The following is a 16,080-nucleotide window of genomic DNA, read 5'->3' as shown; positions in this document are numbered from 1 at the left end:
AAAAGAATGAACAAATCTGTCTTGGAAGAAGTACAACCAGAATGTTCCTTAGAAACAAGGACGGCAAGACAGTGTCTTACATACATTGGACACGTTGTCAGGAGGGATTAGGCCCTGGAGAAAGATACCACGCTTGGTAAAGTTGAGGGTCAGCGTAAAAGAAAAAGACCCTCAATGAGATGATTTGACATAGTGGCTGCACCAATGGGCTTAAGCATAACAACGATTGTGAGGATGGTGCAGGACCAGGCAGTGTTTTCCTTCTGTTGCACATAGGGTCGCTATGAGTCGGAACCGACTCGACGGCACCTAACAGCAACAACAACAAGAAGAATATCTCCAAATTGTATCTGATAACCAAGGAATGTTAAATATATGTTTTAATGGATTATGTAGTATTTAGGATTTTCTTTAAAAAAAATTTCAGTATGACCACTACTTAATTTTCAAGGGCAAGTTGTAAATTTCGTTTATGACATATGTCTAATCAGGGCATTGTAGTCCAGGTGACACACAGAAGTTTTACTGGGGGTCAAAATTTCTAGTCCCAAATAATTATATTAAAAAAGAAAAAAAAATTCATGTTCGCTGACATTAGCTAGCTCTTTAAAAACAATTTTAGAACTTTTACTCCCATTGGCAAAGGCTGTTCTAGCCTATCTTGTTGGGATAGAAAGTTCACACACCCTCAGCTTCTATATAACAGGGGTTACCACTTCAATTTATTGTCTTCAGACTTATAGGAAAGGTGGGGCTCAGAACTACAAGAGCCTTCACAGTCACTCCATTTCAGTCACTTATTTCAGTGGTGGTGCTCAGGATTCAGAGCTGCTCCATCTCTAAAATCTGACACCTCGATATCCCTCTCCTGACTATAACCACCTTACCTTTCAGCAAACTTGCTACTTATTCTCCTTGTACCTATTATATTTTCCCTTCAACGAGACCTCCCATTTCTTCCTTTTCTTCCCAGTTTTTCATCTCCATACCCTAATTTTTTTCTTTTTTTCTAACCTCGATTCCCTCGCATTCTTACACTTTATCAGCTTCTACTCAACAAAGCTCTAACAATGGACTGTGTAATGATGGTCATTCTTTTCTCCTACACTCACTCAGGTGAGTAGTGCAGGAGGAAAAAACAATAACAATAACAACAGTATTAACTAGCATTTATCAAGTTCTTGCTACATGTAGATATCATTCTAAGTGTTTGCCATGTGTGAGCTCTTTTAATTCTCACCAACCATGAGGGGGAGCCCTGGTGGCACGGTGGTTAAGGGCTCAGCTGCTAACCAAAAGGTCAGCAGTTTGTATCCACCAGCTGCACCTTGGAAACCTTGTGGGGCAGTTCTACCGTGTCGCATAGGGTTGCTATGAGTCGGAATCAACTGAATGGCAATGGGTTTTTAGCTCCCTACTTTACACATCCCCTCATTCACCTTTTGTGGATAACTATGCATCTTATTTCATTAAGAAAATTGAGACCATCAATCACCAGTCTCTCTCAATTCCTGCTTTCCTCCCCACTATGCTACCTACAGACATCCATATCCACAGAATCTCTTCTCTCATTTTCAGAGGACAAGCTATCCTCTCATATTCTGTTCAAGGCTGGTCCCTTCCTTAGTCTCTTAATTCTATTGCTTCTTCTTTTCCCCAAGATCATTAATCATCCTTCTCTCCTGATCTTCAACCTTCAGCCTGGGAACATGACCAAGACCCAACCCCTAACCTCCTGTTCCAATCCTTCCCCCTCTTCTTATCTAAACTTCCCAGAGAGTGCTCAACAGGTGCTGTTTCAGTTTCCTCACTTTCCGTTTCTGTCTTGCCCACTAGAATTTGTTTTCCCCAAATCTCAATTGAAACTGCTCTTAATAAGCTCCTCAGTGACATACTATTTTATATCTAATGGAATGTTCTTTGTCTTCCTTTCATTGACCACGTTTATTGAATTTGTGTGATGTGCTTGCTTTCATCTCCTTTTGGGAAAATCTAACTTTCATTGGCTTCCAAGGCACCACATTCTCCTGGTCCCTCTTATCTCCCTGTTTTTTAATCACTTAAATGTTGGCATTTCTCAGGTTCTATCATAGAGATTCACAGCCTTGGAAACCCTATGGGTCGCTATGAGTTGGAATTCACCCAATGGCAGTGGGTATTCTCAGGGTACTATATGTGCATGTTACGTTACGTACTTTCCTCTCATGGTTTTAACTATCACCTACTGGTTGATGAAACCCCATATCTAGGCTTCTTTCCTGAATGCTCTATCCCAAATCCAGTCCCCACCTTTCCCCTGCCTACTCAACATTTCCATTTGGATGTTAAACAGCCATCTCAAACTTAACATATTCAAAACCAAATTCTTGGTTTCCCTTTCCCAAACCTATTCCTGGACCATTTTTCCTTTCTCAGCAAATGGTAATTCTAATCTTCCAGTTGCTTAGCCCTTGGAGTCATCTTCGATTTCTTTCTCTCATATCCTATATCTAGTCCATCAGTAAGTCCTGTTCTTTCTATTTTCAAGATATATTCAGGATTCGATCACTTTCACAGTCTCTACTGCTACCAAGGAAACCCTGGTGGTGTAGTGGTTAAGTGCTACGGCTGCTAACCAAGAGGTAGGCAGTTCAAATCTGCCAGGCTCTCCTTGGAAACTCTGTGGGGCAGTTCTACTCTGTCCTATAGGGTCGCTATGAGTCAGAATCGACTCGATGATAGTGGGTTTACTGCTACCACCCTTGTCTAAGTCACCATCGTATCTTATCTGGATGATTGCAACAATCTCCTAGACTCCCTGCCTCTACCCTTGCTCCCCTCCAGTCTCTCGTAAGCAGTCAGAATGAATTTCTAACCACCTCTCTGACCTCATCTTGTAACACTGTGCCCATGAAACATTCTTCTCATATCACACTTGTTCCAGGGCCTTTGTGTTTGTTTTTCCCCCTCTACACTTTCACATGTACGTTCATAGCTCACTTTTTCCCTTTATTAGGTCCCTTCAAATATTTTCCCATTAGGAAGGGCTTCTCTTAACAATCATCCTATATAAAATAGCTCTTCTCCCAAATCCCTTTCTAATAATACTTTACTTTTTTTTTTGGATAATTCTTTATTTTTCTATTACACATGTGACATATCACATGTATATTATGCTGATTTTTTATTCCTTGGACTTCAGAATGACAGATTGACTCTCATTGTTGATTCAATTTATTTAACTGATTGTGTGCTTTAATACATACTGGTAAACTTACCACAACACAGAAACTAGAAGCATGAATCATTTTATATATATAAATATACATATTTAATTTTTAAATTAAAATATAAAAATTCTTCTGCCCCACCCCACACCCCTCAACAACACACACATACTAAAATGAAAGCTTCATGAGAGTTGGGACTTTATTTTATTCCTTCTGTATTCACAATATCTAGAATAGTGTCTGTTTGGTACATAACCAATCAGTTGTCATACAGTCGATTATGACTCATGATGACCCTTGTGAGTCAGAGCAGCAATGTGCTTCATAGAGTTATCAATGGTTGATTTTTTGGAAATAGATCACCAGGTCTTTCTTCTAAGGTGCCTCTGGGTGAACTCAAACCTGCAACCTTTCTGTTAGTAGTCAATTGCATTAACCATTTGCACCACTCAGGACTCCACCTGACACATAAAAAACCCAAATCCAAACCCATTGCTGTCAAGTTGATTTTGACTCATAGCAACCCCTTGAAAATAAACTAAGCACTCAGTGGGTATATAAATTGGAATTTACTTGGTGGCAATTGGTACTGGTATATTTGTATATTGATCTTTTCACAGGTAATGTAACTATCAACATGTCCAAAACCAGATTTAAATTCTCATGTCCCTACCTCTGTTCTGCATTTTCTGTCTCCACTGCCTTTCCTTGACTTTACTCTAGAGAAGACTGAACTGCAGGAAGAGCTCCCTCTTTGCCTTTGCTCATGTTATCCCTTCTGCCTAGAGGAGTTCCCCCCTCTCCTGTGGCCCCAGGACACCTGTATAATTCTTCCTTCTTCAAGAAGTTCAAGAGTCACCTCCTCCAAGATGCTTTCTCTGGCCCCTCCTGTCTGCTTGCCCCCGCCTCAGAGTTCTCTCATACCAATCTCTATCTCTATGTTCAAAAGGCTGTGAGCTCCTTGAAGGTTGGAGTTGTCAGGCAGGAAGAAAGTACAAAAGCTCACCAGCGTGATCTTTTCCCACATTCCTAGCGGTAAATACAAGCAGGTATTAATATGCCCAGTTCACAGATGGAGAAGAAACCGTTAGAGGAAAAGCCTAGAAACCCCCAAGACTCTTCTTCAAAGCTCCTCCTTCCTATCACTTGGGGAGGGGGCCGGTTCTCTGCTGTTGGGTAAACCTTGCTATAAGCCTGGGTACCTCCCTGTGCCCCTCTGGAAAGTAACCATGGATACTGTTGAGGTGGCACAAAAGCTTTCAGTTAACAGAGACAAGTGGTTTTCAGGAGGCTTAGAAGGTTTGGAGGTGAGGAGCAAAACTGGAAACACTCGAAAAGGAGGGAGTTTTGCCTCAGACCCCTGGGCTGAGTGTGTTTCAATTACAACAGAAGCTAATGTTCGGCAGACCCCCACCCCCCATGCTGTGACAAGACTAACCCAGGACTAGGACACTGACCAGCTCTGAGAAGAATATCAAAGGGAATCCCAGCCGCTATCTCTTCCCTGGAAAGCAGGGACCCCACTGTGAAGTCTGGAGCAGGAAACTAACAAAAGGATGCCAGGAACAACCCGTGCTCTGAGGTAATTCAGGGCACAGAGCCCGGGGATAACCCGCTCCACCAGCCCCAGTCAGAAGGAGATTCTAGCAGCTCCTTGTTCCCACCCACATCCCCGCTCAGGGGTGTTTTTCTTTTCCCAGCCCCGGGCCACTGTCCTGCAAGAAAAGTTCATACACAGAATATCTTGGTGAAGTACCTTATTTGCCCGGGGAGATTGGTGACCAACGGGAGGGCTCCCATTTCCCTCTTTCCCTACCTCAAAAGTCCTGGGTCTTCCCTCACATTCCTTCATTCTCAGACGAGGCATGCCTAGAGAGCAGGAACTGGGGAGTCCCCTTCACTCCTAGTGCTGAGTCCCAGGTTTGCAGCTCTGGAGACAGCGTCCCGCCCAGGAGGTAGGACGGGGAAGCCCAACCGCACAAAGGCTCAATTCCGTCGGGCGGAGGCTGGGTGTAGGTCAAGGTCAAAAAGGGTGTGTGTGGTCTCCTGAGTCGAAGTTCTCGAGGGAGGGAGGAAAGAGGAGCAGAGCGGGAGGTGGACTTGGGGGGGGGGGCGAAGGGTGGCAGCAGTTTCCCAGAGCTTTGACGTAAATTTGAAGAGGCGTCGAACACTCCCATTGCTTAAGAAGAGCCAGTGTAGCCTTCAGGACTCGGAAGCTGGGGACAGTCACACGCTCAGGAAGCAGCCTGGACATTTCATCTCCACGTACTCGAGGAACCCCGAGAGGGCTGGGCAGGTAAATGCAGGGGGCGGCAGGGAGGGCGGTGCCCTTTCTGGGTCATGGGAACAGAGCCTCAGAGTAAGGAAACGAGTTGGGCACAAGGACGAGCAGGTCCCAGAAGCGCCGCCTGGAGAAGAGCGAGGCAGCAACCAGGTGAGGATCGGAGACGCGCCGAGCACAGCGCAGGAATCGTAGCCAGGCGCACGGAGGACTCAGTCTGGGAAAGGCCCTCTTAAGAGGAGTGTACCTAAAGGAGACAATATGAGCGCTATGGCAGGAGCAGGCAGGGAGGGACCTCAGGAGTACCGGAGAGCGCCAACTTCAGCACCACGGACAGCCGCCCCCCCCCCCCCCCCCCGCTTTCAGATAAGCTTAGCGCTAACAGCTGAAAGTTGTTTCCTAAGGAAAAAATAACCTTTGGGGTCCTTTAACTTTGATATTTCAGTTCAAAAGAGGATACACTGAATATAATTTTGTTCAGGTAGGTATCATGTATCAATGATTTAAAAGGTAGAGAAAATCTTGTCTCTCAAACCTGCCCCTTCAAAATATGAACGTGCATGTTCAAAGTTTGGTGGTGTTTCAATACGTCCTGCTGCTGTGAAGAAGAGAAAGATACCATATCATGGTCTTGTCATTAAATGTTCCTATGTAGAAGTATTCCCATGAGCTGTGCCTTGCCTACTTTGATGATGTTAGTGATGTCTAAAGGGTTTGAATACATAAAACAGGAAGTGAGGTCTATATGCTGCTCCTCTATTTTTTCTTTCTGTAAGAGCTGTTTAAATGTAATATAGATTTTATATAGTCTGGGCTTGGTTTTTGTGTGTGTGTGTGTGTGTGTGTGTGTGTGAGAAGTTAGGTAAGCTTTTTCTGGAAAAAAGGAAAGTTCCGGCTATTATTAATTTAAGGGCATTATTCCTCATTGCACTTGTCTCAGTTGGTAACAATCATTCCAAAGTGGTTTGTGGGTGCCTTGATTTTATTGCAACAGGCATTGAAAGCCAGAGAATTTGAATGAGTGGCATATAATTTTCTTGAAATCCTTGAGATTTATAGCAAGAAAAGAGAATCTGAGAAAATATAATCTGGATGAAACCTACATCAGAAATGCAGCATATTTTTAGGTGTTTGCAAAGTGCCTATTGGTTCTGCTCTAATAAATTGAATATCTCAGAAATTGAATATACATCTCTCAATTCCCACATGTACTTACCCATACTTTTAGCACACTGTCTTGTGTTCATTTTTATTTATAACATTTTACAACTCTGATACCTTTTTAAAAATTAAAAGTCGTCCTACATAGGAAAGCATCCAAGGGTAAAAAATACAGTCTTGAGTGCATAAGAGTCTTGGATTAGGACAGTAGGGTTAATTAGGATATTGTAGAAGTAAAGCCATGGGGCAAGATTTTGTTTTCACTTATACTCTTTTAAATCTATATTACTCTGCATATGGGAAAGCAAATCTACTTACTCATGTTAAAAAGGAGCACAGCTTAGAAATAAATATTTCTTAGCCTAAATATCGTGGTTTTATACTAGCTAGTCAAGCAATGAGTCGTCCTAAATAGAATGCCACTTATGATATGGAAGGTGAGATAAGACTTTTCTCACTTTAGAGACTAGTGTGTTTCCTTTGGTGGTACCAAAGTTCTTAGGGGCAAAATTATTTTCTGTACTGAGTGTAGTAAATGCAGGAACTCATATGAGGTATTTCTGTCCTGTGCAGTTTCAGGGCCATGGCTGATTCCGGGAGCAGAGGAAGGATTCACTACCTTCCGAAACTCACCTGTTCCCTGCTCATTGTGGGAATATGCTGTGTGTCTCCTTTCTTCTGTCATAGCCAGACAGACCTGCTGGCTCTTAACCAAGCCGATCCTCAGTGCTGGGAATCCTCGTCAGTGCTCCTCTTGGAAATGAGGAAACCTCGCATTTCTGACACTGTTTCAGGTTTCTGGGATTTTATGATCTACCTGAAGTCATCTGAGAACTTGAAGCATGGAGCACTGTTTTGGGATCTGGCCCAACTCTTTTGGGACATCTATGTGGACTGTGTCCTCTCCAGGAACCACGGCTTAGGAAGGAGGCAATTGGCTGGAGAGGAAGAGAGAATCCCAGCAGCTCATTCGGGGCACACAAGGAGTAAACAAGGTGGTCAAGCTCAGGTCCTATGTCTTTTGAAAGTGTCAATCAAGTATGAGTGTAATGAATTGTAATAAAGAGAGAAAGGGGAATCCATTGCTACATATATACTTCTCAAGGGGTGAGCCCCCAGAGCACACAAGTGATAGGAAGGTAGATAGCATTTCCTTTTGCATTCCATGGTAGCTGTATTTACTAATATATTATCCTCGTCCTCACACTTCATGTGAACAGCAGCCAGGGAAAACCTAAAAGTCAAGTAAGGAAAAGCATGATTCCCATAATACATCATAAAAGCATAGAAGGATGCCCTCAAATTAACACTTTTTCCACATGAGTCTGAAGGTTAAGTTAGGACATGACAGTTCATTTGCTCTGGAATTGGGAGGATTGAATGTTAGCCTGGAGAGGATTCACAACACACAATTTCTTGCTCACTTTAAACTTGGAAAACAAAGCAAAACAAAAATACTGCTTCCATGTAGATGGAGGGACTACTTTAGTTCGTGAAATAATGAATAGAAAAAACAACTGGTATACAAATTCACTCCCTGTTGCTTTTTTGCACAAATCTCAAATAAGTAATTGACTTCCAGCTGAGTAATTAATTTTTGTATCAATTTAGAGATTTGCACTGAAGTATATATTCACACAGTCTTATCTGGGGTACTAAAGAAATAACCCTTTTAGAACTGAAATAACGGTGAGTGAGTCTCTGTGAGTGAGTAGAGCTATGCCTTAGCCCTGTTCATATTGTTTTGTTCCTTTTTTGATGTCATTTCAACCAATGAGTTTCCAAACCTTGCAGCAGGGGCCGTATAGGATGGCAGTAACTTTTAGGATTATTTATGTATTAGAGAAAAACTGGGGCATAACTAATCTTTGCAATTGTACATTTTATTATGAGAATTATAATATATTCATTTAACATCTCTATTAAAATAGCAATTAACAGTAATAGTTTAAGCTAAATCCTTTCCTAAGATATTATACCAAAAACCAGTTGCCATTAAGTTGGTTCCAACTCTTGGTGACCCGACATAACCTTATATACTTAGTCTGTTTTAACCTCAGTAACTAAAAATTCGCATAATTTGCTGATCTATAACACCAGACAATACATTGCTATTATTTATAGATAAATTTGTTTTGGCAAATATTATGGTGCCTTGGACGAATTTCCTTTTTTTCAGAGGAAATACTCTTCTAGCAGTTTTAGCTACAAAAGTAGAAATAGAAAATGGGTATTTTTAAATGTTGATTACAAATATTTAAAATCTTTTTTTTTTTTTTTTTTTGGAGTGGAGACTGCCCAGACGTCAGCATCAGTAAGGACAATATATTTTATTCATTTACATTGCTAAGGGTGGTCAGTGGTGCCCTTTCTTCCATTCTTGTCAGATTAGCTGTTGTACTCAAATCAATACCAATATTTTCCTCACTTTGCACCCACTTTAAGCAACTCTAAGAATGTGTACAGAATGAATGAAAATAATATTATTTGGGTTGAGCTGAACATAAACATAAAATTGTAATTCAATCTGTTCTATCACTTAAAGATATATACAACTTTCTCTAAAACAACTTTCATTTTGCTTGCTTGCAGGAATGGTATCAGAATAGTCTGAGGTCACATGTAGCTTTTGAAGCATGTTACGGCATGGCATTTCTATCTTCCTTTGTAAGAAAAAAAAATAGTAACTTATCTTCAGCTTTGGAATCTACTTCCTTCACCTTGTTGCAGAGTTGCTGTTGACTCAGCTGGTCTGTAAACTTTAGCTGGAGATGCTATGCAAGTAGCAGGAGTGAAGATTTCACTTGATTGAAGTTATTTTAATGTTTGAAGCAAAGTATTGTTTACAGATCAGGAAACAAGACTTTCCATTTGGATTGTATAATCACAGTCAAAGTGGGTCTTGGGTCAAAGAGACACCACGTCCAAAAGTTAAATAGTTACAGGAACATTGAGATTTCATCTCAAGAGGCTTGATTAAATCTCTAGTGGCTTCACTGGGCTCTGGATGTACCTCCATGTATCTTCTGCTATTTTTTTCTTTTGTCCCTGGGGAATTAATATGCTGGCAGGCTGGGATGGGGGTGAGGGTGAAGGGGTGCTCATCTCTACAGTTTTCAGTGAAATCATATCAGCGGGGCAGAAAAGGCAAATTAAAATAAGTGTCTACAAAGTACTCAAAAAGGTCTTGTTATTTTTGATGTCTCCAAATCAAAGGTAAGCACACTTGAAAAATCTTGCTGTGAGTCATGCTTTGTTAGAAACATAACCCCCATATAATTTTGTATGTTAATAGATCATATTTGTTAAAATTGTGCCAACAAATGTGAAAACAAAAGATATCAAATAGCTATGTAACCTTGGCAAGTTAATTAATTTGTTTAGCCCCTTAGTTTCTTCATCTGAAAAAGAGGAGTATGGAAAGAATTAGATAATCCATAAAGTTTATTCACGTTCTCTGTTCTGTGGTTCTCTAAAAAAGAAATGTACGAAAATCACATACTTAACCATGGAAAGAATCTGAAAGAGCTTTACCCCCAGGACAGCTGACCATGCTGGCTGATGACCTGGGCACTGTGGTTATTTATAAGAATGATGAGCAGGAACAGAGGAGGTCCAGAAATGAAAATTCCAAAGAATATAAGGGTTAGATGTGTCATCATTTCAGAAAAGACCCAAAAGACCATTGCTAGTTAGTCTAGATATCAACAATTGTGAGGATGGTACAGGACAGGGCAACCTTTAGTTCTGTTATACATAAGGGTACCATGAATCAGAGCTGACTTGACAGCAACTAACAGCATTTAGTCTAGATATACATGGGCTAATAAATGAATATTGAACTACCTGGAAAAGTGTGAAGAGGGTGTACCCAAGCTTAGCCACTAAATCCTGATGGATTATGTCAAGGACGAGAAAGAGAGAGAATGAGGAAGAGATAGGGACATATTGGTTGATTGATTTATGGGTAGAGGAAGCTGATGATAACTCCCAAATAGAAAATAACAGAATTCAGTTTAACTCATGGGCTAATGTAGAAGCTTCAATGCAAGTGAAGACCTTCTGAGATACATTCTTGCTTATGTCAGAAATGATGGCTTCTTCCTTCAGTGAATCTTACTCTGTTACTGATAAAGGCAGAAAAACTGGCCTTTCTGGGCCTGGAAGTTTGTACGTTCCAGAAAAATTGTGAGTTATTTCTTCCACAATGAGAAAACTAAAATTTGGATTTATACTTTGACTGTGTTTGCAGTCGATATCTAACTAATTGGCAAATGTTCTTGGTGTTTGTTTTTAAACACTAAGCATAAGAGAAAATAATGATTGAGAAATATAAGCAATTAGACTCATAAATGTTTGATTTCCTACTTTACTAACTCCAGGAAATGTCTTAAGCAACATGCTCAGCAATTATCCGTTTAGAAATCTATTCTAAGGAATTGCTCAGAGATATAGCAAAAGGTACAGTACAAGGCTCCTCATCACAGTATTATTTCATAGAAATAATAAACTTGTAATTTATAATTAGTGTATGATACTAATTATAAATTAGTATATAATTACTAATTACACACTAATTGTAAATTACTATATGATTATTAATTATATACTAATTGCAAATTACTATATAATTAGTAATTATATAGTAATTGTAAATTACTATATAATTACTAATTACAGTAATAAAAATTGTTATCAGTTGTTGAGTCAATTCCAACTCACGGTGACCCCATGTGCTACACAGTAGAACCGTTTCATAGGGTTTTCTGGACTGTAATCTTCATGGAAGCAGATCATCAGGACTTTTCTTCCGTGGTACACTTGGGTATAGTTTTAGTAATAAAAAACCCAAACCTGTCGCCGTTGAGTCGATTCTGACTCATAGCGATCCTCTAATAGAACTGCCCCATAGGATTTCCAAGGAGCGGCTGGTGGATTCCATCTGCTGACATTTTTGGTTAGCATCCGAGTTCTTAACCATAATATAATGAGTATGAGAAAAATTGGAAATAACCTAAATGTCCCATAATAGGGTAATGGTTAAATAAGCTATGGTATAAAGTGTGTTTGTATAAAATTATAAAAAAAAAAAAAATTTTTTTTTATAAAGTGTGTTTGTATAAAACTATGGTTATCCCTGCAATTATTATGTTATGAATGGTTTAAACTTTTTTATTTTTATCTATATATTAAATTATAAATGGCTTTTTTTATCAAAAATCTTTTAAAGCATATTTAGTTAATAAGGAAATTTTATTTATTGTAATTATATAATTAAAGAGCAGAAATCACAAAAATTTGCATAAGCACAAATTTACATATATACTGCTGCAATACATTTAACATAATTTCAATAGCAGAGTGGCAAAGACATCAAACTTTCTTTTTAAAACGATTGATATTTCATTAACCTGAAAATGATTAGGCGACCTAATGATTAGTCCCTTTTTTCTACTTTCAGGTTCATACTCTCAGCTTCTAAGAATACCTTTCCTAAAGAAGAAAGAGTTGGTTGAAGATCTGATAAACATGTATGTGTCCAGGAGTGGGTCTAGGGTCATTGGAGAAGTGACCAGTGGCCTGAGAATAAAGAGAAAATTAATCTAACTCATGCTTTGGAATTAAAAAAATATATATATATGCATGTATATATATTGTATATATATACATATACACATTTTTTTTCTTGACAGTTGATCATTTATTTATTTTAAATGGTGGAATGTCCGGAGACAAACATTAAGCCAAATTCTCTCAGACTACTTATTTAAAAGCTTCATTCATTTAGGCTTCTAGCATGTTCTTTCAAATGCTGACATTACTGCCAGATCTTCCCACTGTCTAAGAGTTAAAATAGCTTCCAAAGATGGCCTTGGGATTGGGAGACACTGATTCTTTGAATTATTTTTGATATTTTGTTTTGGAATGCTTGACATTGTTAATGAACTAGAGTGCTATATATTTAGCTTGAATACACTGCATGACTTCCAAGCCATTACCCACCGGATCCTTATGCACAGGCATACAAGGGACTATATTTACTAATTTGTCATTTACCAACAGTCTGTGATACCTGAATCTTGTTTGAAAGAATATTTTGAACACTGACTGAAGCAAAATGCAAAACACTAAAAATGCCAAGAAGTCATTCTCCTAATGGAAACAAAGTTAATAAAAGCTCTGGACCTCAAGCAATGTTATTTTCCATTGGAGTCTTTTTTATTTCTACTGAATGCTATCATTAATGATAATCCTAATGCTAAGAAAATAGCAGTAAGTATAAACTTATTTCCTAATTAGGATATTTGCTATTTTGTTAAATATAAAAACTCTACAAGTGGTTACACTCTGCACTGAAAAGCGAAGTAAACCAACCTCAAGTGAAGCATTTTAAGAAAAAAGAATTTCCCCTGAAAGGTGACCAGGCCTGAACCAGAGTCATAGCAGGGAAGTCCAAATAGCAAATTTATTTGAGTCCCAGACACAACACTAATTTCTAATTACTCCCATCTCTCCAGTCACCCTGACTAACATAACCAATGATTGACAACGAATTTGAAATTCAAATTTGTTAGCAATTCACTTGCCTTTTCCAGGTCCAAAGGAAGCCTTAGTAAATGATTCTCCCTAAGGTATAGGTCCTCCTTCGCCAGGAATCTTATTTAATTGGTCATTATTCACAGTCACATCTAAAGGTTAACCAAATCCTAGCAATGAGACACAAGCCTGGGGAAGGGCTAGAGGAGGGGCCTAGGTCAGCTTTTGCTTGGTTGAGAAAACGAGCACATTACAGAACTGCCACCCTTTTAGTACTTTTCTACATCTTGTGGTTTTGGTTTCGTGCTGCTTTCTCGGGTATCTTGTCCTCATATTCTTAAAAACCATCACATGAGCTCATTATCTTTTATAAACTGTGGTAAAGACACCACTCTTGGAGAATGTGCTTGTGAAAGTACACGCACCTTGCTTCCCCCTCACCTGGGTACTCTACAGCAGTGGCTGGCAAACTTCTTCTCTGCATTTTATGCCAAACAGTAAATAGTTGAGGCTTGGTGGGCCTTCCAGTCTTCATTGCAATTAATCAATTCTACCTTTGTAGAACAAAAGCAGCCATACCAAACCTGTTGCCGTCAAGTTAACTCCAACTCATAGAGACCCTATAGTTCAGAGTAGAACTGCCCCATAGGGTTTCCAAGGAATGGCTGGTGGATTCTAACTGCTGACCTTTTGGTTAGAAGTGGAGCTCTTAACCACTGTGTCACCAGGGGCTCCAAAGCAGCCATAGATGATACATAAATGAATGTACATGGCTGTGTTCCAATAAAGCTTTATTTAAAAAAAAAACAAATCCATTGCCGTCGAGTCGATTCCGACTCATAGTGCCCCTATAGGACAGAGTAGAACTGCTCCATAGAGTTTCCAAGGAATGTCTGGCGGATTTATAGGCACTGAATTTTGAGTCCACATGATTTTCAAGGGTCATGAAATATCCTTCTTCTTTTGATTTATTTTCAATCATTTTTAAAAATCTACAAGCTATTTTTACCTCACAACGTGTACAGAAACAGGTAGTGGGCAACGTTTGCCCCATGGGCTAGAGCTTGTTGACTCATGCTCTATGGCATGCTTGTGAGGAACAAGATGGAATGAAGTAAGTAAAAGGACATGGAACAACAGAGCCAAAATTGGTAGACTGAAGAGAAAATTCAAAATGATTAGTATGAAGTCAAACAGAAAAAAACTAGCCCTAATCCTATCCAAAAAAAAAAAAAACTGGACATTATTTCACCTCAAAATAGTATTAGGAATTATGGATAATATAAGTAAAAAAACTACAGCCTCTCTGAATGTAACATGGACTGTAGATCAAGATAACAGGTGAAATGTTTGAATTACAATAACAAGTATTGAGAGAAAGTATGTACCAGCAGTGAGAGTACAGGTTCAGGAGCTGAGTTCAGAGTGCAACTTCAAGTACTGGCCAAATGACTTTAGGCCAATTACTGAACCTTTTTTCTTCCTCAGCTTGCTTATCTATAAAATATGTATTATGAGGATTATGTGAGTTAATTGATATAAAGTGCTTAGAACACTAATCCCCAAAAAACCCATTGCCGTCGAGTCAATTGCAACTCATAGTGACCCTATAGGACAGAGTAGAACTGCCTCATAGGGTTTCCAAGGTTGTAATATTTATGGAAGCAGACTGCCACATCTTTCTCCCTCAGAGCGGCTGGTGGGTTTGAACCACCCACCTTTCAGTTAGCAGCCAAGCGCTTAACCATTGCACCACCAAGGCTCCTTAGAACACTAACAGTTATAAGTAAAAAAATGTTAGCTATTACTTTGTACATTATTGTTAAGCATGAATAATCTAAACACACATACAGGAAAAGGAAGCACACAAGTACTTTGGCAAAACTTATTAGATGTACGGTTGTTAGAGAGGCACACTCTTTTTAAAACACTTTTATTTTGAAACAATCGTAGATTCACGTGCATTTGTAAGAAACAGTACACTTCATCCAATTTTCCCCAATGGTAACATCTTCCATAACAATAGTAAATATCACAACCAGAAAACTTACATTGATACAATCCACTGACCTTATTCAGATTTCACCAATCATCTATGCACTCAATTGTGTGTGTGTGTACTTTGTTTTATACAATTTTATCCCATACGTAGATTTGTGTGAATACCACCACAGTCAGATACAGAACAGTTCCCTCACAAGAATCCCTTGTGCTACCCTTTCATAGCCACCCTCCTCCCTCCCCACTCCCTTAAACCCTGGCAACCACTAATCTGTTCTTCATCCCTATAATTTTGTCATTTCAAAAATTTTACATAAATGGAATCGTATTGTTCTAGGGTGATAACATCACAAAGTTTAATAAAGCAAAAAGCAAGGTTATATTCGGCATATATGCAAAGAGGTAAAACTGGGAAAATGAAGCGTGTTGCCACTGCCATGTCTGCCCGAGTCCAAGGAATATTACAGAATAGGCAAGAACGAGAAACCAGACAAGCACGCTGCCACAGCCATGTCTGCCCAAAAAAAAAAAAAAGAAAAAAACAAGTCCAAGGAATATTACAGAATAGGCAAGAATGGGAAAACGGGCAAGCACACTGCCACAGCTGTGTCTGCCCAAGTCTGAGGAATGTTACAGAGCCATCAGTATATATTAACATTACAAAGTGGACAAAACCATTAAAAGCTTCACCTTTTCACAGACTGGCTAAAAACTGATTTGAATCATCTGTCTTAACAATCATTGGTACAGGTTTCAGTAAGGCTAGTCAGAACGGTCTTCACTGGTCCAACAAAACTTCTAGTCACCAAATGCTAAAAGAAAAAGATAAGAGTGGAAAGTCTTCTCTGCTCTGTTTATGAGTAGTTTCTGTAAAAGATGTTTTCCAAGATT

The 16,080-nt window shown here is 39.3% G+C and overlaps 1 protein-coding gene across 1 annotated transcript; it reads left to right on the top strand.

The window, feature by feature from the left end:
* The first annotated feature begins 7,234 nt into the window (after positions 1–7,234).
* FAM237A (family with sequence similarity 237 member A) lies at positions 7,235–12,356 on the top strand. The gene is made up of 2 exons (XM_003405925.3): positions 7,235–7,646; positions 12,113–12,356. Exons 1-2 carry the CDS (start codon positions 7,235–7,237, stop codon positions 12,256–12,258), a joined length of 558 nt encoding a protein of 185 aa, XP_003405973.1. The 3' UTR covers positions 12,259–12,356.
* Positions 12,357–16,080: the final 3,724 nt, after the last annotated feature.

Source organism: Loxodonta africana, chromosome 6 (genome assembly GCF_030014295.1).
Source record: "Loxodonta africana isolate mLoxAfr1 chromosome 6, mLoxAfr1.hap2, whole genome shotgun sequence".
Classification (NCBI taxonomy): Eukaryota; Metazoa; Chordata; class Mammalia; order Proboscidea; family Elephantidae; genus Loxodonta; species Loxodonta africana.
The sequence above is the reverse complement of the archived record's forward strand: the minus strand, read 5'-3'. Positions and strand labels throughout refer to the sequence as shown.